Below are 24,761 nucleotides of genomic sequence, written 5' to 3'. Positions count from 1 at the left end.
GCCCTGGGGAACCCCGCTACCACCCTCTTAAGTCCTGATCTCTGGTCACCTACTTTGACAAGCTGAAGTCTATTGCTCAAATAAGACATAATCAAAGACAAAGCATTGTTCTCCAGACCATAATATTTCAATTTTTGAATGAGTTCATCATGAGGTACAACGTCAAATGCCTTACTTAAATCCAATAACACAGCGGCTGTTTCTTCCTTATTTTCAAAGCTATTCAATACATAAGAGACAATATTTTCTACAGCTTTAACAGTTGACAGATTTTTCCTAAACCCATACTGAGATGAAGAGATCAAATTATTGTACTCAAAGTAATATTCCAATTGGTTTTTCACAATAGTCTCTATTAACTTTGATATAACGGGTACTAGGGCAATAGGCCGGTAATTGTTTAAATTCATTTTGTCACCCTTCTTATGTATAGGTACTGTTATTGTTATTTTAAGGCACTGTGGATATATTCCATCAGTAAGCACCCAGTTTATCAGCTGTGTTAAAGGATAGATTATAGCATCTAATATTTCCTTTAATACAAAGTTGGAAAGTCCATAGACATCTTCTGATCTGGAATTACTTAACCTATACACAGGACTATATACATCTCTACTATTTACAACTGTCCACTTAAAACTAGATAGGCCAGGGGGTTTAATACCTGACGATTTCAACATATCAACAGAACTTGCTACATCTAAAATATCACAGTTATTTTTTAACACATTAACAACATTAATAAAAAAGCTATTAAAATCATCAGCTGTTATTGGGATTTTTTCTTTGGCTTTGTTAGGCACACGACCTGTTTCAGCGTTTATAACTTTCCATGCAGCTTTACATTTATTGTGTGACTCAAAAATAAACTTCATTTGCTCTTTTTTTAGCCAAAATAATTTCCTGCCTATACATTTTCTTAAGCCTACCATGAATTGCCATGCACTGAGGATCAGTCCTTCCTTTTTCATGACTTAAGTCTAGCAATAGCCTTATTTCCCTTAGCAGAGGAGTGTACCAGTTTAACTTTAAGCTTTTTGACTTATATCTAGGCCTACTATGGTTGACAAGACCTTTATTTTTTAGAGGGCATGATTCATTTAAACAATCAGATAAAACTTGCAGAAAAGTTTGAAAAGCTAATTAGTTACTGTTAAAAAAATGCTATCCCAGGTTACAGATCTTAACCTATGCTTAAGTCTATCTAGACAAGGTTTGCTCAAAAGCCTATGTGTATCAAATGTACAGTGAATATTTTGAAAAGGTTCAGAAGATGAGGTTAGGTGTTGCATATTATAATTTAAAAGTAGTGCACAATGGTCAGAAAGAAGAGGTTGGATAATTTCACAGGTGAGCATTGAGGGGTGTAGGTTAGTGATAAAATTATCAAGACAGGAGGCAAGGCGGGTGGGCTGGAAATTTAAACAGACAAAATCAAGAGATCGTAGAATATTATCAAAGTTTTGCACTTTAGGGTCGTCACTTTTTGGATCCTATGACAAATACGAGGTGTGTTCAAAAAGTATCGCGAATTTTGAATTTTCACGGGTTATGTATATTCGAATTTCGATTTTTTTTTTTGTGGCGTTAAGTTGGTACATATGTCTCTCACTTATGTTGACACTTTCGGCCATTTTGAATGTTCAGTTAATTGTTGACAGCTGCTTTGCTTGCACGGGTTTGGGTTCGTCTTCGATTTTGACCTATTCAAAAAAATGAAACAAAGAACCTGTCAAATTTTGTGTGAAAAACTAAATTAAGTGCGCGGATGCATTCCGAATGTTGACTGTGGCATACGGAGAAGCTACTTTGGACAAAAGCAACGTTTATCGGTGGTACAAAATGTTTTCAGAAGGCCGAGCACTTCAACAACAGACAAAAAAATTGATGAAGTGAAGAAAATGGTATTGGCCAATCGTCAAATCACCGTTAGAGAAATTGCCGAGGACATAGGCATATCGATTGGCTCGTGCCATTAGATTTTAATCGATAATTTGAGCATGAGACGGGTCGCCGCAAAATTCGTACCAAAATTGCTCAATTTCGATCAAAAACAGCATCGCATGAATATTGCTAATGAGATGTTGGAATCTGTCCGCGACAACCCGAATTTGCTCCAGAGGGTCATAACTGGTGACAAATCATGGGTTTATGGTTATGACGTGGAAACCAAAGCTCAACCATCTCAATGAAAGCTGCCGCATGAACCAAGACCGAAAAAAGCACGCCAAGTTCGGTCGAATGTGAAAGTTTTGCTTACAGTTTTCTTCGATTGCAGGGGCGTGGTGCATCATGAGTTCTTGCCACAAGGTAGAACGTGAATAAGGAATATTACCTGCAAGTTATGCGCAGTTTGCGCGAAGTAATTCTGCCAGAAACGCCCGAATTTGTGGAAAAACAAAAATTGGCATTTGCACCACGATAACGCCCCTGCTCACACATCGCTGCTTGTACGCGACTTCATGGCCAAAAACAACACACTAATGATACCGCAGCCACCGTATTCCCCAGATCTGGCCCACTGTGACTTTTTCTTGTTCCCGAAACTGAAGAGGCCCATGAAAAGACGACGCTACGCCACGATTGACAAGATAGAGACGGCATCAAAGGAGGAGCTGAACAAGATATAAAAAAATGATTTTTTGAAGTGCTTCGAAGATTGGAAAAAACGTTGGCACAAGTTTATAATATCCCAGAGGGATTACTTTGAAGGGGACAAAATAGATATTCACGAATAAATAAATAATTTTTGAAAATACACAAAATTCGCCATAATTTTTGAACACACCTCGTATATAGGGTGAACGTAGTTTGATAGTAGCTGATTTTAATGTAAATATAATGCAGAAATCTCAAGATGCTGAATCATTTTTAAATTTATTACGATCTTTTGGTAAGTATCATTTGAATGATGAGGTAGGGCATGTTTAGACAATATAGTTACAAATATCGGTAGACATAGGATCAGGTGTTGTGTAATAGAACCGCATTTGTCTGACCATGCTGGAGTATATGCACAGTTTCGTGAAATTAATGTAAAAAAAATAAAGGCATCAACACTTAAAAAAAAACTTTTAGAGACTTAAATCCTACATCATATTCATTCTTAAGAAATGTGAATGAAATAAATGTTTGAATGTGGATCAAGCTTACAACCACAATTTTATTTTTTATTGACAAAATTCATTCAATGAATGCTGCAAATCTAAAGAGATAAAAGTACGTACTTGTGAAAGGCCAAGAATAAAATGGTATACTCCAGAGTTAAGGAAATTTAGAGTTTGTCACAACATTCTATGATAAGTATAAGAATAGCAAGGGTAGATCACATGAAATAATGTATAAAAAAGAATATTTAGATGCAAAAAAAGCATATAAAAATAAATTTGCGTATACCTAAATGCTTACAAATGAAGAATGTATTAACAATTTCTCTAATAACATGTATATAATTATCGAACAAAATATAAAAAATCACTTTCGGTCGGAAAATACACTTGAAAAACTTAACTGATTAGAACTTCAACTAATTTGGACTTCAGTGATTGAGGTAAACGTGGCATAGTTACTATCCAAATATTCTTTTGTGCTGTAGTAAGGATTGTCTGAAATCCAAGACTTGATAACAGTTTTAAATCTGTTTAGTGTTACTACTTGCTGGCAGTTTTCATACCAGTTGTAGGAAATGATTTGGAGGTTAGGTGCAATCTTGATCTATGGATACAAATGTTTCTTTTAAACCTGGTATCGTATGAGTGAACATCACTATTGAGAGGTAATAGTAAATGATTCTTCTTAATAGATGACAAATACATGTAAATATAAAAGTTATGAACCGTTAAAATGTTGTGTTCTATAAATAGGGGTTTACAATGCTCTAGAAAATTAGCATTACTTAAGATTCTATAGGTAAACCGCTAACAAAAAAACCTTGGTTGATTTGAGTTCACGCAGGGTGGGGTAAATACCCCTCCGCCACCTCTCTATTTGATAAGCTGACTAATCCGGCTCAGTCGGTATTGTTCACTGCTCTGACCCGTTCAGTTGAACCGGTCAGTACAGAGTTACTAAGCCTTCCCTCTAGAGCGTGTTTTACCGGTCATCGTGTTCAACAAAATGAATGACTGAACGGAATGACCAAGTGAACGAAAGGATCTGCTTGCAAAAAAGTGTTTGAATATAGGAAGAGACAATATGTCTTACAGTAAATGGATAGATATATAACAATAAATATATTGTTTCAGGAATCTAGTAAATGTAAATATATGTTATTAAAACTGATTAAAACAAATTGATTGTATGTTACTATATACATTACTAAATATTTTAAATGTTAATACTTTATGAACAATGAACATGGTTGATTGATATGGCTTTGGTTTATCATAAGGTTATTTCACTACAAATGTTTCAATAAATTACTAAACATCAAACAGACACATGCTCGTTTGAAAATAATTTATTTTTATAAATAACACATTTTATACATTTAACCAATTAAGTTCCCACCACTTTTCATAATACCCAGGCTGACCATAAGTTTCAACGATTCATTAAAATGATATTACGCACACTACTGCACAGAACGCCTCCTCTCAGGTCGACCCTGCACATTGCACCTATATCGACCATGTGTTACCACATGATAACCTTTTAAATGCTAACTGGCAATCAATTATTAACATCAGTAATGTAAATGTTTTTTCACTACAGCTTCAGAATATTATTACAATTTCAATAGCCAGTCAAATAAATTTAAAACTAGGTCAAAAAAGCTAAAACCTGGATTACTTCAGATTTAGTCCAAGCTATAAGAGAAAGAAATTAATTAATTAAATTAGTGGAAAAGCAACCATTTAATGTGGAGCTTAAACCCCGCTATGTAAATTACAGGAACATTTTAAACAGAAATTTAAAGCAACTAAAAAATATTATTTTTGTGATAAATTCGACCGAGCTAATGGGGATTTAAAAATGTTTTGGGAGGGGCGTTGTAAATAAATTGAGTGGTAGAGAAGTTAGCAAAGTTTCTTTCCAGCTAAACAAATATTTGCCAAATACCAAATTATTCAATAACAAAATTAAGCTTGAAGTAGCCAACGAATTTAATGAATTCTTTACTAATGTGGGTCAGAACTTGGCGAACTCTAATGGCTCAAATATAACAATTTGTTTCGATGACCGATTTTATAGGCTTAATTCGACCTTCAAATTACGCAATGTTACAAAAGGTTATACGATACGTATCCAGTTTGAGAGGAAATTTCGCTCCTGGACACGATTCAATACCTGCAAATATATTTTTTTTTAAATCACATCATAATGTGAATGTGTCAAAACACATTAATTTTGTGAAAAATAGAATCCGAAAGTACATATTTGCCTTCAGACAATTGCGAGAAGTATTCACAGATAAGGAAATTAAAGTGGCCTATTTTGCTTTCATTCAATCCCAACTTTCATTTGGTATTATAGTCTATGGTGCTGCTTTCAAAACTATTCTTGAGGCATTGATTATTAAACAGAAAACAATACTAAAAATAATGTTCTTTAATAGTACAACATATTCTTCAGAATTACTTTTTTTCAGGGAAAAAATAATGACTATAAGACATTTGTTTATCAAAGCAATTCTTACACTAATTTTCATACTCTTTTTGTGTTGACAACTTATACTCATAACACACGATACTCGCATCAAGTCGGCATTACAGTTTCTATATTAAAAAAAAAAACATTCAGAGTAACAAATTTGTATTATATTTCTCATGTTTTGTGCCGTAACGTGTGTTTGAGTTACAACTTCGCTTATATGTTTCAATTACCTAATCTTTATTGGTTTAAAAAACGCGTGAAGGATTGGTTACTATCGTTAGATGGCGAAGAAGTATATAGACTTGTTGTCCCTTATTATCGCTTAACTTCTAACCCTTCCTCACTATTTATTGTTATTCGGTTTGTCCTTCACTATAATTACCATAACTAATACTTCATACGACAGTGCAGCAAAACTAGATTTATACTCGGTTACGTATCATTATCAATGTGACTTATCAATTGCCTGCATGATCACTGTTGTCATTGCCATCCAGCCGGAGTAAAAATACATTCTATAACCATTAATTAATAATCTCAAAAATTACAAAATACTATTTTTTTTACTTATAATATAATTTGTTCTATTTTTAGTTTTGAGTTCCAATATTCATGACCAGAGCCTAGCACAGGCTCTGGCCCATGTAGGCTCTTCCCAGTTATACTACTCTTCTTTTTTCAAATTTTAATTGAATTAAATAGAATCACTACAAGGTTTATATAATAAGAAATAACAAACTACGTATAAGTACCGTATTGTTACACTCTGATAATGGCTTCAGACATTGTATGTATGTGCATACGTTTGTTGCACTACGTGTATATGTACTCGTATATGTGTTTTATTGTACTATTTTTGGGAAAATAAACCATTTTCATTTCATATACTTGATTTAGAAAAAAATATCAAATTTATCAGTTGTCAGGCAAAATTGAACAAAACTTAAAAAATTGAACGGGTCTTTTGAAACACTCTGATCCGGATCACTCGTTCACCTGGCTGACCCGTTCGAATTGAACGACACATCTCTTATGGCCACTGCCACTGCACGGCTAACCTCAAAATAACAATGTTTCCTGTATACATATATGGCTATACAGGGTGTATATTATGTCTGGAAACACCCAAATATATCCTTTAATAATTTAAATATAAATTTGAAACCTCTTACAATCGTGATAGAGATTGGGCATCTACTTTTTGGAAACAATGTTTTGTTATGTCACACCAACGGGGGACGTCCTGCCGAGGGTATCGTGAATATTCTTAATGGAAGCCTATACCTTGTGATACATAATTTTTAAAGGTAATAGCTTACTGAATTGAATGCCACAAACCGCATCTCAAAGGAATTATTCTATCAGAAAATAGAACATTTTTAGTATTGAAAATTTACTGATGTTCAACAATGTAATTTTTAACATGGTTCTTGCCACAAAATGTGTTACACTAATTTTTTAGCATTTTTTTAAATGTTCAATTAAATAAAACAAAAATTTCATTTTAAGCTGGTTCTATTAGCACAAATTTGCCAGTTTTTATTACAGTACAATAATGGAAATACTTATGTTATTGATTTCTTATTACAAATAAAAAATAATGTATGCTGGTTAGAAAAGTCTTACAACAAACGTTTTACCTGCATTTGGTGTCAAAGCAATTGTTCGAACTGTTTTTTCCTTCTACGGTTTGACAATGAGCCAATCTTGTGGTAAAATGATTCGACAGAGTTGCCTAACATTTCTTCAGTTATCAAAGCAATCTCCTCTATAATCCTGTTTCTTAGGTCTTCCAAATTATGAGGCTTTCTTCTATAAACATTGGATTTTAAATGACCCCATAGGAAATAATCGATTGGTGACAAATCTGGAGATCTTGGAGGCCATTCGATTTCTCCTCTTTCGGCCAATCCATTTATGAGGAAACCTTAAATCCAAATACTCTCTTACCTGTCTCCCATAAGGGGGTGGAGCACCATCCTGCTGAAACCATACATTATCAAAGTATTCTCCTGATGCAATTTGAATAGCTGGGGATTATTTCATTTTGGAGCATATTGTAGTAAAGTTCGGCATTTTAAATTTCCATTGATGAAAAAGGGTCCAACAATTTTGTTACCTAAATTCCACACCATACGTTCAGTTTTTGTGGTTGCTGTGAATGGGACTCAGTAATCCAATGTGGGTTTTCACTAGCCCAGTAACGGCAATTGTGCCTGTTAACATTGCCATTTAGGAAAAAAGTTGCCTCATCAGAAAATAGTATGTTGGTCAGAAAATCTCTATTGTCATCACATTTGCGCATCACAAGTTCACAAAACTCAACTCTTCTGTCGTAATCATCCTCACTTAACTGTTGGACTAAATGAACTTTTTAAATGGTTTTGTATTATTAATTTTCAAAATCTTACTCACAGACATAGGGTGCATATCATGTTGCTGTGCAGCTTTTCTGAGCGATGTATGTGGGTCTTCAATAAATGTTTGCAAAACATCTAGTGCATGTTCTTCATCTGTTGCAGATTGTATCCTACGCCGACTTTGGCCGATTACGTACACTCCCTGTCATTTCAAAACGCTCAATAGTTTTTGATATTGTTGAAACACTTATGGGATTCCTTTCTGGGAAAGTGTCATTAAACAAATTACAAACTTCCCGATAAGATCTTTGACGATCGCCATATCCTCGCATCATCAACAGAGTAATTCGTTCTCTTTCAGACAATTCCATTAAAATGCCAAAATAAAAACTGAACTACTGTAATTAGATAACTTGTTGACAGCAATGCTTCAGAGACACTGATTAACTAGACAGGAATGATATGACCTTTGTCCATTTGTAATTCCCAAGCTTAGACCTGTCTAGTGAAAGCTCCATGCTCAACAAACTGAAACCTGTAGACCAGATGATTAATAACACAATAATGTTTCTCATAGGCTAGTGACCTTTGTCCTCTTTTAAACCTTCCTGCTGACTGGAAAACACCAAGTACATATTCATAAGTAATCAGAGAAAGTGACTCATAAGTTTTATTCATTGTAATAAAAAAACTGGTAAATTTGTACTAATGAAACCAGCTTAAAAATAAATTGTTTATTTTATTTTAATTGAACATTTAAAAAATGCTAAAAAATTAGTGTAACACATTTTGTGGCAAGAACCATGTAAAAATTACATTGTTGAACATCAGTAAATTTTCAATACTAAAAATGCTCTATTTTCTGATAGAATAATACCTTTGAGATGCGGTTTGTGGCATTCAATTCAGTAAGCTATTACCTTTAAAATTATGTATCACAAGGTATAGGCTTCCATTAAGAATATTCACGATACCCTCGGCAGGACGTCCCCCCGTTGGTGTGACATAACAAAACATTGTTCCAAAAAGTAGATGCCCAATCTCTATCACGATTGTAAGAGGTTTCAAATTTATATTTAAATTATTAAAGGATATATTTGGGTGTTTCCAGACATAATATACACCCTAATATTAATCTGTTTCATTAATATTTTACGCTTAGACTTCGACACTTGTATATGCCTACACACAAAAATATATAGTTATAGAACAGGTTAAGTAGTAGCTGCAGTGTAAACAAAACTGTGAGAACAAGATACGATCCACACAGCTGAAAAACAGATACAAGAAGGTGCTGGTCCCACTCCCCACCCCACTGCGCGGTACTGCTCAGAAATTTGCTTCTGCGCAGGTTTCTTTAATAGCGGTTGACCTATAACAGCCTTTTTTTGCAACAACAATATCTTATGTACATGGGAGGAATGACCCCAGAGTACAATACCATATGCTACATAAAATTAGGACTCATCCTTTGACCACAAGGAACATAATATGTTTCAAGTCTAAAATATTTCTATCAAAATTAATCATACAAGTGGACATAGAGACAATAACTACGTGTTATGAAGAAGGTTCTGAATAAAGGAGGATTTTAGCATTACCGAATAAAACTAATTTTGTAAAGTTTCTTAAGGGAAATCTTGTACTAAATATATAAGAGATTAACAGTAGGTATTAATGATAATAATAACAACTATTTGTCATAAGGCACGATTGGCAATGAAAACGTCAATATAAAAAATTTATGTACTAATACTGAAAAATTATAATGTTAATAGTGAAGGTCTCCTACTAAAGTATCAGACTTCAGTTATCAGTATCAGTTATTACATTCTATGTTTTGTATCTTAATACAGCATCCCCAGAATGTGAGGCCATATTTGAGAAAGGACTGAAAGTAGCAAAATATTCAATTCTAACAAAATGTTCTGCCACATAGAAAGTTAATTGTCTAAGCAAAAACATAACCTCTGAAGGTCTTCCGGCTAAATACTCAACATGTACCCCCAATGTCTGTTTGCCAATAAAAATACCAATAAAGTTAATTAAATCAACATGTTGATCCAATTTAACAGCATTCATTGATGATAAACTATTAACAGACAGTCATATTTTAAATAATTAATTAAACAGAGAAATATTCATTTCTGAAGTGAAGCACTTGAGCCTCAGATGCGCAACCGGTAGCAGTCTAGCGTTCCGTCCAAATTATGTGGATCAAGAAAACCCATCAACCTGTGCAGTTCTCACACTTCCAGTTTGTGAGAACGGACGAATTCAAAAGACTATATTGTAAAGACCAAGAGTAAAACGCGATCCCACTTGTGTAAATAGAAAGTATTTAGTACACAAAATCGTGCCATGAACAATCGTAGAGTAGCCGCGATCTGACTCGTTTTATGAGGAGTCGGAAAGAGAAGTGAATTAAATATATTGACTAATATTCGCAGGCCTTTGTAATGCGATCAGCTTCAGAATAAAAGTTATGGTGTACTGAATTTAAATTATACAGCAGGCACAGAGATAAAAAAAAAAACATTTTCCTATTCTGTTCTGCACAACCACAACTGGTGTTGGTTTTTTTTTACTTCTTGTCACGATTGGACTATCTCATTAGGTCATGTTGTTTTCATAACCTCACTTTCGTTTCGTCCTTACGGTCGATTACGATTACAATACTTTTGGTGTTATAAATTATAGAGGTGAATGATTTCAACGTTGTTGGGTTTGAATTTATATCGTCGTTTGGCTATTTAAAATCATATTGTTTCGAGTTTTTCACATTGTGATCCAACATTTTAAAACTCACTTAACCTAGTTTAATGAAGCTTTATGTTCTATTCTTGTTGCCGTTTGGCCCTCTCACGTTTTACTGCAAACGTTTTGATACAAAACAATGGTCATTTAATTATTACATCAGGTTTAATATTAAAATATTTTCGAAGATGGAACAAACAATTTACTGGAGATCATGGAATTTTTGTAGAAGAGAGGTAAATTTCTTATTAGGTCTACTGCTTTAAGGTTAGACATAACCTCTATTGTCTCACATTTTCTAAAGAACTAGACATTTTGCATTGAATACATGATTATGAATACATCTTGCGTGAATGTAACTACTGAGCATTTGTGATATTAGGCTAATTGAAAAATGCGTAATTGCATTTACTAAAGAATTATGCAAAATCTAAAGACGTCATCTTTACGATTTTAGTGACCAAATTTGAAAATGTGTCAATTTAGGCTATTACTTGAAAATTTTATGTAGGCCTACTTTTGTTTTATGCAGTGTGAAATCTAATTTTGAATATTGAGGAAATCAATGTTGCAAGAAATGGTTGGTCTATTATTTTATAGTATTATATTATATTATAGATTATAGTATAATCCATCCCCCAGGTGAGAGATGTTGGTCATATTAACCAAACAATTCCATAATTGTCTAGTAGGTACCCTAGTGAATTTTCAAATGGGAACATTTGGCAACTGAATAATTTTATCTTCCTAAGTTATTTAGTCATTAGTCATTAGTGTATTTGGTGAAATAATATCTTGAAACTAATTGGTAGTCTTAGTATGTTCGTATAAACTGAAGTATTTTAGCTATCTATGACTTAAAAGATGAAAATGTTGTCTTTATTTATTTATAACTGCTACCGTTAGCCTACTCTGGTTGTACAGTTGGTTACGTTCTGATGTTTTGTTAGATTTATTTTTGGAAGAAATAACAAGGTTAAATAAGGAATACCAAGCAAAGTAGGGGTTTGGAAGTTGTTTAATAACAATTCATTAATAGTTTAAAAGTAAATCACCAACAATGGTTGGGTAGTTACAGGCTGCTTCTAAGGATTGAGTCAACTAAGAGTTATCATACTCATTCATTGTTGCTTGACATAATTATTTTACTGATAAACTCAGCAGGGTCTACTCTCCAACCAAGGCTATTTACGAGAAACAAATTGTTTCTTCTTAAAGCACAAGTACTTTACTGTTAACTGAACACGTGTCGTATCAGTAACCTCAGGTGTAAAATAGACTCTTTCTCGTGGCCTAAGATTGAGCAAAATATTTTCAGACCAGAAAAAAGCAGGTTTATTAAAAGTTTGAATGCAACATTATTTGAAATAATTTACACTATAACATTTTAGGACTGTGGTATAATAAGCAGCCACCAACACAATTGAATCAACCGACTTGAATGACCACACTATTGATTACAACGATTAAATTCTGTAAGATATGTTTATTCCGCAAAGTAATAATTGTAAGTACTACACTGCTCAAACTTAGCATAGATAAAGCTGTGTTATTTTCTATAATCTAAAATACTTATTATTTCTTTTACATATAAATTAACTTGTTGGGGTCTTACGCTGCAGTAACCTGTTACCATAGTATCATGAGCTGATGTTGGAGAAGTTAGACAATGTGGGATGTGATCTGAATTCGATAAAGTAGGCTATCAACTGGTAATGCCCCTGGCCATCGTGCGGGCTTCGGTGGCCCTTGCCACCACCCCGCACTTCTGGCAAAAAGAGAAAAATCCAAATACCAAATTGAATTTGGATACCTCTAGATAGCTCAATCATGTGAGAGCTTGTTAACTTTGGTACTATTTACATATTTATGACAATCTAATCTAAAACTAGATACTTTTATTGTATAATGATCGTCAATTGTGTAATATTTCCATTCCTAGTCTCATTGCTTGCACGAAATAGCAGCAGCTGTTACTGTTTACCGAGTAACCTATAACCAGAAAGTAGTTATAAGAACACAAATAATTCAGCCCAGCTGTTAATGAAATAACAGTATCTCGATAAATGATTACCACTGAGAAACCTGTTGGTGATACTAATATTGTCCATCTGTAATGGAACTACATTGATATTTGTAATATCTATTATGTAAGTTTGTTCGACATTTTGTTGGCAGTATTTTTACATAGTCCTTAAATTTTGAGGATTCGATACTCAAGAATATCGAGGATTCGATACTCAAGAATATCGAGGATTCGAATGTTGTGGTGATCATGAGGTATCAGTCGGAAAGACGGCCAAGTGTGTCCGTCGCGATAACGTTTATATCCAAACCCTCTAATGATTGTAGTGCATTCCTTTGATTTGTTACGTACATTGTTTTAGGTGGGAGGAGGAAAAGAAGCCAGATGGCGTCAAATGGAACTTCTTGGAACATAAAGGACCTGTATTCGCCCCTCCTTATGAGCCACTTCCACCCAACGTCAAATTTTACTACAACGGTAAGGATTAGTTAGCAAACTATGGTTTATAAAAATAATAATTAGGCGTATACTGCATGGTTTATGACCGGATTTAAATTTCCCTTTAGGTCTATGTTTTGATATAGATGATGTCACTTTGGCACCTTTAGAAACAAATTGTTGTAATTGTAATCACGTCCACAAGATGTCGGAAGCGTTGATGTGTTTGTAATGTGTAACAGAGCCATCAGTCCTCACCGCTGCCAATTTGGCTGTTTCACGACTAACAACATCATGTTTCGACATTATTTAAAAAGTTATTTAACAGTTTTTAAAAATTCAGTTTTTGTGGTTTGTTGGGATATTTGAAAAGTTACTATACAAAGGGTTAAAATTGTATCGGAAAAATTTCTTGGATTTTAAATTGATAATTTAGTTGTAAATTATGGCTCACCATTTTATTAATTTGTCTAATTACATAGTAAAAATTTATAATTTTTCTATGGTTTATTGCCTATTTTTCTCACAAGTAAAATCTTTTTGTTTAAACTGTGCACTGTACAACTTTTTTAAATATCTACTATTGTTTTTTTTTCCAGAAAAGGAAATTAAACTTTCCGAACCTGCAGAGGAGGTGGCTACCTTCTACGCACGAATGTTGGACCACGATTACACTACTAAAGAAGCCTTCAATACCAACTTTATGACTGATTGGCGAAGTGTAATGAGTTCGAAGGAGAAAGAATTGATCAAAGATCTCAGAAAGTGCAATTTCAAACATATGCATGCTTATTTTATAAAGAAATCTGAAGAAAGAAAGGCAATGAGCAAAGAAGAAAAGAAGGTATGTCTTTTTTACATTAGCTTGTTAGCTGTGTTATTGATCACATTATATTAGATGATGTAATCTGGTACATAGCTGGTAATAAAGTCCTATGCTTTGACCAATAAGTAATTGGCCTAGTCTCTTTATTATTGTAGCCTAACTCACAAAAATAATCATAGTTAACAGTGTGGCCTAATTTTGTTATATCTTTGGTTAAGGTAATCATCATTATTTTTGCCTGTATTTTAAAAATAATCACAAATTAAAGTCACAATTTTAGTATCTATTTTTAGTTTTTTTAGTTGATTAAAATTACACTGACTCTCATAAACTCTGCTGCAATAGCGTTCTTAAATTTGTATTCTTTACAACTTTTAGTTTTGTCTGGCACAATACATTAAGTAGTTGATTGCTCACTGAAACAAACTATAAAACACATCACATGCAATATTAACTAACTTAGCCTAAATTATCAGTAATATTTCCAACTTTATTTCAAGGTTATTTTTTTGCACAGGAATGTATGCTTCCATGAGAAAATAAACAAAGTCGTAAAAGACACGTGATTGATTTCTCCAAACGTATTTCCACAAAGTTTGCAACATTCACAATTTATGTTTCATAAATGATGTTATTCTGTCTAGATATTATAAATAATTAACATTCTAGTTACAGGTTTTTTTGCAAAAGTTCTTTTCCATCATTTTTTTTACAATTTTCCATAAACTCTTATGATTGCCAATCAAACCTCAATGGTATTTTGATATTCAATTCTATATCAATTATATAGAAAAACAGTGATTAAAAATTATGTCTGTTTAGAAACAGTTTCTGGTTGGGTTTTTAAATAGATATGTTGAATTTGAAATATAAGCTAGTCCTACTATTTAAATTAACATATTAAAAATGCCAGTCATTAACAAACTGACTTGCAGTAAAATTGTATAGATTAATGTTCAAATTTATTAGTACTTTTTATTCTGGTAATTCATTATGACAGTTGTATATAAAATATACCTTTCTTCTGACTACCAGAAGGGATACTATAGTTTCATTTGTTGTTATGCTATTAATATTTTATTTTGTATTTAAAATTCAAATATGTTTCCTTTTGTCAATTTTAATAAAACCTTTCGATTTTCTTAGGCGATCAAAGAAGAAAATGAGAAAATAGCAAAAGAATATGGATTCTGCATGATTGATGGTCACAAAGAGAAAATCGGCAACTTCAAAATAGAACCACCGGGTCTGTTCCGTGGACGAGGAGAACATCCGAAAATGGGCAAATTGAAGAGACGAGTGGTTGCTGAAGACATTATCATCAACTGCAGTAAAGACAGTAAAGTCCCCCCACCCCCGCCAGGGCACAGGTGGCGAGAGGTCCGACATGACAACTCTGTGAGTTCACTTTCACTTAACAATCCATATTACCATATACCTCTTAATGGAATGGTGGATAGTTTTAGTTAATACAAAAAAAATCCATAACAACTGCTGAACACGTAAAATGATACTTCAATAAAACGCATTTCGGTTATTCTATTATTTATTTTGATTGATAAAGGGTTGAATTATGGTAAAAACTTAACTATTGTAAAAATGTTTTTAGAACATGTTTTAAAGAAAATAATTAGTATACATATCTTTTATTACTAAGAATTTAAACTAGACATGTTTACCTTCTTTTACAACGTCTTGTGTGAACATAGAAACTACTGTTCATTGATGATTGTTTATAAATTTTTAACATTACAGAGTAAGCATAAACTGTAAAATTACAGATTATGCAATATTTAATTAAGTTTAAAATGTTAAATCATGTAAAAAAGATAAGCTCAAACTGTGAATGTGATTATATGATTTCAAAAAAAAAAAATTCAAATGGGTTAATTATTTCTTCTTTAGGATGTACTATATTTTTGTAGATTTATTGGTCTTTGTATTTAATTTTTCAATTATTTCATAAAGATAGGCTAAGTAGAATGGTTTAGCAATTTTTCTAACTTAACTCTGATAATTTCTCTACAGTGGGTAATTCACCTTAAACAATTTAAGTAACATTTATATATATATATATATATATATATATATATATATATAATATTAGTTGTATTTAATATTTCGTGTTATCTAAAATCTCATGATTGACATTTTAGGTTACGTGGCTGGCCAGTTGGACTGAAAATGTTCAAGGTCAGGTGAAATACATCATGTTGAACCCCTCTTCAAAACTAAAGGGCGAAAAAGATTGGCAGAAATACGAAACAGCCCGGAAATTAGCCAGTAGCATAGACAAAATACGAGAGGACTACACTGCAGACTGGAAGTCTAAAGAGATGAGGATACGGCAGCGTGCTGTTGCCATGTATTTTATTGACAAGGTATTCTTTTTTAATCAGTAATTTAATATTTTAAACAATTTTCACCAAACTTATCCCTGAAAAGTTATAATTTTTCTCTAATAATTTCAAGTTGCAAAATTGTACTTGTCTATTTCAATTGTACTTGAAATTAAAGTTTTAAATTATAAAATCAATGTTAAAGCTACATTATAGCTCTAAGAATTGCTTTGACTTTTTAGTGTTAACTATAAAGTCACAACAGCCAAGACAATAACCAAAACCGAGCTCTTGTGTTTGTATTTATGTCATCAATGTAAATACCGTTATGTTACAATACTATATTGATGGTTGTCCAAAAGTACCAGGATAGCTTCAACTGTCTTACAGTTTTCTTTTGAAAATAATGGAACACCGCTTGTTTATATACTATATCCTAAAATCTTACATGTTTAATGCCATCACTAATACCAATACTTTGATGGGTGAATGGAAAGTTAAATTTAACTAAGCATACATTTTCTTCAATAAATTTTAAGGTTCAAGTGATACAAAAATTATGTATGTATAAATGAGGCTTACTAATTAAATGTTCGAAAGTCTTATACATTACATTTATCAAAAAACGAACTCGAAATATGAATTAATATAATGAGACTTGGTTAATGTATAGTACATAAGATGTATGTGTCTAAGATAAGGACACTGTCAGCTGTTACTATGTATGTTTGGCGTTGAGCATGGGTAATGAGTAGGATGAGGACCATGCGTACACGGTCAGCTGTCGTTACTATGTATGGTATAACTCATCTTTATTGTTTGTGCAATGTCTAGTTGGCGTTGAGAGCGGGTAATGAGAAAGATGAGGACCAGGCGGACACGGTCGGCTATCGTTCTCTGTTGTTACTATGTGTGTTATAACTCATCTTTATTGTTTGTGCAATGTCTAGTTGGCGTTGAGAGCGGGTAATGAGAAAGATGAGGACCAGGCGGACACGGTCGGCTGTCGTTACTATGTGTGTTATAACTCATCTTTATTGTTTGTGCAATGTCTAGTTGGCGTTGAGAGCGGGTAATGAGAAAGATGAGGACCAGGCGGACACGGTCGGCTGTCGTTCTCTGTCGTTACTATGTGTGTTATAACTCATCTTTATTGTTTGTGCAATGTCTAGTTGGCGTTGAGAGCGGGTAATGAGAAAGGTGAGGACCAGGCGGACACGGTCGGCTGTCGTTTTCTGTCGTTACTACGTGTGTTATAACTCATCTTTATTGTTTGTGCAATGTCTAGTTGGCGTTGAGAACGGGTAATGAGAAAGATGAGGACCAGGCGGACACGGTCGGCTGTCGTTCTCTGTCGTTACTATGTGTGTTATAACTCATCTTTATTGTTTGTGCAATGTCTAGTTGGCGTTGAGAGCGGGTAATGAGAAAGATGAGGACCAGACGGACACGGTCGGCTGTCGTTCTCTGTCGTTACTATGTGTGTTATAACTCATCTTTATTGTTTGTGCAATGTCTAGTTGGCGTTGAGAGCGGGTAATGAGAAAGATGAGGACCAGACGGACACGGTCGGCTGTCGTTCTCTGTCGTTACTATGTGTGTTATAACTCATCTTTATTGTTTGTGCAATGTCTAGTTGGCGTTGAGAGCGGGTAATGAGAAAGATGAGGACCAGGCGGACACGGTCGGCTGTCGTTCTCTGTCGTTACTATGTGTGTTATAACTCATCTTTATTGTTTGTGCAATGTCTAGTTGGCGTTGAGAGCGGGTAATGAGAAAGATGAGGACCAGGCGGACACGGTCGGCTGTCGTTCTCTGTCGTTACTATGTGTGTTATAACTCATCTTTATTGTTTGTGCAATGTCTAGTTGGCGTTGAGAGCGGGTAATGAGAAAGATGAGGACCAGGCGGACACAGTCGGCTGTCGTTCTCTGTCGTTACTATGTGTGTTATAACTCATCTTTATTGTTTGTGCAATGTCTAGTTGGCGTTGAGAGCGGGTAGTGAGAAAGATGAGGACCAGACGGACACGGTCGGCTGTCGTTCTCTGTCGTTACTATGTGTGTTATAACTCATCTTTATTGTTTGTGCAATGTCTAGTTGGCGTTGAGAGCGGGTAATGAGAAAGATGAGGACCAGACGGACACGGTCGGCTGTCGTTCTCTGTCGTTACTATGTGTGTTATAACTCATCTTTATTGTTTGTGCAATGTCTAGTTGGCGTTGAGAGCGGGTAATGAGAAAGATGAGGACCAGACGGACACAGTCGGCTGTCGTTCTCTGTCGTTACTATGTGTGTTATAACTCATCTTTATTGTTTGTGCAATGTCTAGTTGGCGTTGAGAGCGGGTAATGAGAAAGATGAGGACCAGACGGAACACGGTCGGCTGTCGTTCTCTGTCGTTACTATGTGTGTTATAACTCATCTTTATTGTTTGTGCAATGTCTAGTTGGCGTTGAGAGCGGGTAATGAGAAAGATGAGGACCAGGCGGACACGGTCGGCTGTCGTTCTCTGTCGTTACTATGTGTGTTATAACTCATCTTTATTGTTTGTGCAATGTCTAGTTGGCGTTGAGAGCGGGTAATGAGAAAGATGAGGACCAGGCGGACACGGTCGGCTGTCGTTCTCTGTCGTTACTATGTGTGTTATAACTCATCTTTATTGTTTGTGCAATGTCTAGTTGGCGTTGAGAGCGGGTAATGAGAAAGATGAGGACCAGGCGGACACGGTCGGCTGTTGTTCGCTGCGGGTGGAACACATTCAACTGCACGAGGAGAAGGACGGTAAGCTGCAATTATAGCCTAATCGGATCATTAAATTTAGTCTCATTAATTAATAATTATCGAAAAAGTTACGGGTGTGACAAGTATTTAACCCTTAGCGAAACAAAAAAATGTAATACCTTTTTAGTAACCTGTTCTGAAGGTGTACAGAAGAAGACGAAGGTGACAATAGGGAAAGTGTAAAATTATTTTATTTACAAAATGTATATACAATTACATAGTAATAGTACCAATCAATCAATCATTTATTTGTCATATAATTATTACATAATGTTGGAGCATAGCTCCTGTAATGTATGACATGTCAATTTTCCTAAAAGCTACTTAGTCTACTATTAATAAAATATATGATATAATTACATGCAATAGGAAATAAAAAATCTTTTCATCATGCTTTTCATCATGCTTTTTTAACCCTCCATCAGGCGCTCGCGGAGGTTTCCTCCAGGTTAGCGAATAATGGATATCATAGTTGTTTAAACTGTTTTTATTTGTTTAAATATTCATACTGATTTAATTACAATGTAATATATTCATTTTTAGAAATTAAATAAAAATTACTCTTTTATGTAATGAATTTTCCAAATAAGAAATTCAAAATCTTAAAAAATGTTATTGTATAATAACAACATGATTTATTTTAAGGAATAATACAATTAATTGTAAAAAATGTTTAACCTACTGTAATAATATATGAAATTAACTTAGTTTTTAACTTCTTACAAAAGCAACTCACTTCAATTTTTGAGATATTATACAATTTTAATGTTAATTATTACTCTAAAATCAAAATTTACTCTTTACTAAAAACTTTTTAAACACTACACAAAGTTTCAAAACATTTTCCTTCTGGTTCTTATAACGACAATGTTCACTCCATAAACAGTACTGAAATGTTCCCTAGCACACGGGTACTGTACTGACAAGTCTCTCTGCTTCATTCTCCATTTCACAAAGTTCAAATAAAATATATTGTAAAACTTAAAAAGAAACCATCACAGGTCACACATTTAGGCGCACACGGATTATTACTCCATAAAAACTAAACACTATAAGGCGCTCACGGAGATTTCGTCCAAGCACTACAAACACAACATCGGACGCTCACGGAGGAATCGACCAGTCTCGCACGGAAGTAGACCTCATACTGACAGATTTTGACAAAGACAAGCGGGAGGCTATTGTTTCACTTCCCCGAAAGATGCTCGTGAAGTACACTGCGGGAAACGACTGCCAACATCAGAAAAGTAGTATTATTTTTAATAATAAAAAATACACGGAGGAAAACTCCGTTTAGCGCCCGATGTAGGGTTAAACAGTTAAATCTTCTGAATTAAAATCTTCAATCTTATATGGACATGCTGTTATTAATATTGCAGTCAGAGAAGAAACAAAACGTAATAAGTTATTTTCTTTTTTCATCCCATCAGGTATAATATTAAACATTTTAATTCCTATGTAATAGGGACTCTTTTCTAACATAGTATAAATATATATATATAAATACCCAATAGTTTATGTATTGGGTATTTATAATTAGTTCTATATCTCGTGTTATAATTACGATTTATGATTGATGATGTAAATACTAGTGGATTCTTTTTTACAAATTTTAGAACTTCCAAAATATAAAGAGCAGGAATTGTCAAAATGCTATTTTTTTTAAACACTTCTTTACATGATTCTCTATATTTTAATTTAAACATGTATCTAATCACTACCAATATCACCAATACCAATAGTATGATTGGTTAACCCTTCCAATGCAGTAGATGGATGTATTAGAATGGTAGGCTTTGACCAAAACACAAAATACAGTTATGGGGAGTGTCTTTGTCTAACTTTGACCACCTGCTCGTCAGTTCTGCGTCTCCTACAGAGCCATAACCAAACATATCCGTGGCGTGTGCTACTGCTTTCTCTGTTTTCAAGAACGAACGTCTACTACGTATCTTGTTATTCTTCATCGTGTGATTAGTTTGAAATATCTATCTTGTTTTATAGTAAAATGTAATTACACTTTTCAGTTTATTCATATTTTACAATTAAATCAAAATTTATTTGAAATAAACAGTTTTGTAAATATATCTTTTTTACTTTTATCAATAAATATGCTAATTTTAAGTTTTATACTTTTTTACCTTTTATAATTTAGTTGTAATAAAAATTAGCTATGAACTTAAAGAAACAATATTTTTTACTTGTCTTGGTATTACAGGAAAGTTAATGGATTTATTAGTGGAGTGTAAACTGTTAAAACAATAATAATATAGTTTACTTTGCTTTCTAGTTTTAATTCTTTTGTTTACTATAAGAGCAAATACAATAAATTCACCTGAGGAATATTTTAGTTTCTTATTTTATTTTCTATAGAAATACAAAATTTGATGTCGATTTGTTGTAAAATAAAGATAAACTACAGAAATACACAAAACAGTCGCCTGTCTGACAATATAGCTGGAGTGATGCAACAGCTGTTACACGATGACAAATATGTAGATGACTTATATTAACAACATGATCATTTAAATTAAATATCTATAGAAAGGTCATAAGAGAAGTATGTTAGTCTATGAATATCCCACTCTTCCTAAAATGGTTAATCAACTGCACAGTCATCAGGATTCATTGATCCCATCATAAATATCAGTTACAGATGTGTCAGTTGCTCCAGTCTTGCAGAAGAACTATAGGAAAGGAGGAACTTGCGTATACAGAAATTAAACTGAAAAGAAATGAATGAAGATTATATATTTAATTCTTTTTATATCGTAAAATACATTTAAATTTAAATTTAACATTTAAATTTTATTTTGACTCGGTTTTGAGTATGGCATCAGGCATATGGCGTTCCCTGTTGTCAATAAAACTTAAAAGATCCGTTCACCTTTTTCCAGCATACTGAATGGCATGTTGGCCATAGCTTAAAGAATGTTGTTCTTCAGTTGAACCAGGTTTTTGGGACATCATTACAAACCAGTGATTTGAGATAGCTTCCACAAAAAATAATGGCAAGGGTCTAAATTTTGCGTTGGTGACCTTGCTGACCAATACAGATGAACTATTACTGACACTGGCGCTGTGTGTGCTGCTGGAACCGTACATCCCCACATCCATCTCATTGACTGTTGGCAAGAAAAACTCTTGACTCTACAGTTGTAATGGTCAGAATCGTCCAAAACCACTTGTTCGTTTTATTTTAAAAACTCTTGACTCTACAGTTGTAATGGTCAGAATCGTCCAAAACCACTTGTTCGTTTTATTTTAAAAACTCTTGACTCTACAGTTGTAATGGTCAGAATCGTCGTCCAAAACCACTTGTTCGTTTTATTTTAAAAACTCTTGACTCTACAGTTGTAATGGTCAGAATCGTCCAAAACCACTTGTTCGTTTTATTTTAAAAACTCTTGACTCTACAGTTGTAATGGTCAGAATCGTCCAAAACCACTTGTTCGTTTTATTTTAAAAACTCTTGACTCTACAGTTGTAATGGTCAGAATCGTCCAAAACCACTTGTTCGTTTTATTTTAAAAAACTCTTGACTCTACAGTTGTAATGGTCAGAATCGTCCAAAACCACTTGTTCGTTTTATTTTAAAAACTCTTGACTCTACAGTTGTAATGGTCAGAATCGTCCAAAACCACTTGTTCGTTTTATTTTAAAAACTCTTGACTCTACAGTTGTAATGGTCAGAATCGTCCAAAACCACTTGTTCGTTTTATTTTTAAAAACTCTTGACTCTACAGTTGTAATGGTCAGAATCGTCCAAAACCACTTGTTCGTTTTATTTTAAAAACTCTTGACTCTACAGTTGTAATGGTCAGAATCGTCCAAAACCACTTGTTCGTTTTATTTTTAAAAACTCTTGACTCTACAGTTGTAATGGTCAGAATCGTCCAAAACCACTTGTTCGTTTTATTTTAAAAACTCTTGACTCTACAGTTGTAATGGTCAGAATCGTCCAAAACCACTTGTTCGTTTTATTTTTAAAAACTCTTGACTCTACAGTTGTAATGGTCAGAATCGTCCAAAACCACTTGTTCGTTTTATTTTTAAAAACTCTTGACTCTACAGTTGTAATGGTCAGAATCGTCCAAAACCACTTGTTCGTTTTATTTTTAAAACTCTTGACTCTACAGTTGTAATGGTCAGAATCGTCCAAAACCACTTGTTCGTTTTATTTTAAAAATTCTGAACTAATTAAATTTTCTTCACATCACCGCTTTCTCTGAAGTAGAACGATAGAATGCCGACCAGAAATACATCCACAGGTGCAATATTAAAATAAGCCCACAGAATGAAATTTGCATGGTGACGCTTTAGCATCCGTTTGAGAAGTACACTTCAACAGCGAACACATGCTCTACATATGTCCACTCCATGAAACACTGAACTGGGTGGATCAACAACCTAAGCATCCGCTCTCTCATCGCCAGCCTCCTCCAACTGCTTCAATAAGCAAAAGTTCCTCTGCCCCACCCTGTATGTTTAGAGGATCCCCTTTCTGAACAATTCCTAAATTCTAAGACCCAGATGTTTGAAGTTCTACTGTGTCAATTTGTTATATCAATTTTTTTTACCAACATACAGTTAACACATTTTCTTTTAGATCGCTTCTAACATTTCCACTAAGATGTTACTTGTTTTAGTTTACGCCTAATTTCCAGTTTGTTATTAGGCTTTAGTTTACTTAAAAAAATGCTGTATTAAATTTTATTGCAAGAAACTTAAGTTGCCACATCTTATATAATAAAAATGAAATGATGTTTATTAGTCTCACCAATACTTGAGAATGGCTGTACCGATTTGGCTGATTTTGGTTTTGAAATATTTGTAGAAGTCCAAGGAAGGTTTAAAAAGATGAGAAACATTAGAAAAAGTTTCTCAGAAATATTATGTTCTGGAAAATAATTACAATATATGACATACTAATCCAAAGTTAACTGTCCTTAAACAGCTGTTAACACTTTCAGCTAGAATTTGTATACACACTTTTATATTTTATACATTTAGGAACAAACACTCCAATAAATAATAAATTTTATTTTTGTTAAGTGTTTTATACATTTGTTTACATTTAAATTTTAGAATATATTGAATAATTATACAGTGCTTGATCAATAGTGTTATACAGATTACAAAGACAAAGTTACTATCTTATTAAGTTACAACTATGGAACCATAAATAAATTATAGAGTGGAAGGGACTGTAATTGGTTGTATCTGACTTTTACCACAGTAATTTTGTACGTTGTACGTAAGTTATTTATTTTCCTTATCGGGACAAAAAAGCAAATTATCACTATGGCAGGCAATTGAAAAATCTTAGACAGAAAGTAAATTAAAAGAGCCGATAGAAGACGCTTTTTAATCAAAGTTGGTTTTTGTTGCTATATATTTTCTTGATCAGAGCACAAGTCAAACTCAACTATGGCACTTGAAATACCTTAGATAGAAAATTGATCTAACAGATGGAAGTTGACATTTTTTGACCAAATTAGATTTTTTAGACATATATATTTATTTATTCATTCATACATAAATTCTAAAACAGGACCAGTCAACATTTTGTTTACGTTGTGAACGTGTAAATCCATGGATACTGAAATAACATGTACCTGATATGTCTACTCATG

The 24,761-nt window shown here is 33.6% G+C and overlaps 1 protein-coding gene across 4 annotated transcripts in view; it reads left to right on the top strand.

Annotated features, from left to right (window-relative positions):
* The window catches only part of LOC124364104 (DNA topoisomerase 1), a 58,862-nt gene that overhangs the window by 29,100 nt on the left and 5,001 nt on the right, over nucleotides 1-24,761 (top strand). For 3 of the 4 annotated variants that reach the window (XM_046819294.1, XM_046819296.1, XM_046819295.1), the window contains 5 exons: nucleotides 13,100-13,215; nucleotides 13,776-14,020; nucleotides 15,149-15,400; nucleotides 16,159-16,383; nucleotides 19,023-19,125. In XM_046819294.1, coding sequence (XP_046675250.1) covers nucleotides 13,100-13,215; nucleotides 13,776-14,020; nucleotides 15,149-15,400; nucleotides 16,159-16,383; nucleotides 19,023-19,125 — 941 coding nt within the window. Of the gene's footprint in view, nucleotides 1-10,611; nucleotides 10,949-13,099; nucleotides 13,216-13,775; nucleotides 14,021-15,148; nucleotides 15,401-16,158; nucleotides 16,384-19,022; nucleotides 19,126-24,761 lie in introns of those variants that run through there. The other variant, XM_046819297.1, reaches the window with a different exon arrangement.

This window comes from Homalodisca vitripennis, chromosome 6 (assembly GCF_021130785.1).
Source record: "Homalodisca vitripennis isolate AUS2020 chromosome 6, UT_GWSS_2.1, whole genome shotgun sequence".
Classification (NCBI taxonomy): domain Eukaryota; kingdom Metazoa; phylum Arthropoda; class Insecta; order Hemiptera; family Cicadellidae; genus Homalodisca; species Homalodisca vitripennis.
Note: the sequence above shows the minus strand (reverse complement) of the source record. Positions and strands in the feature narration are given on the sequence as shown.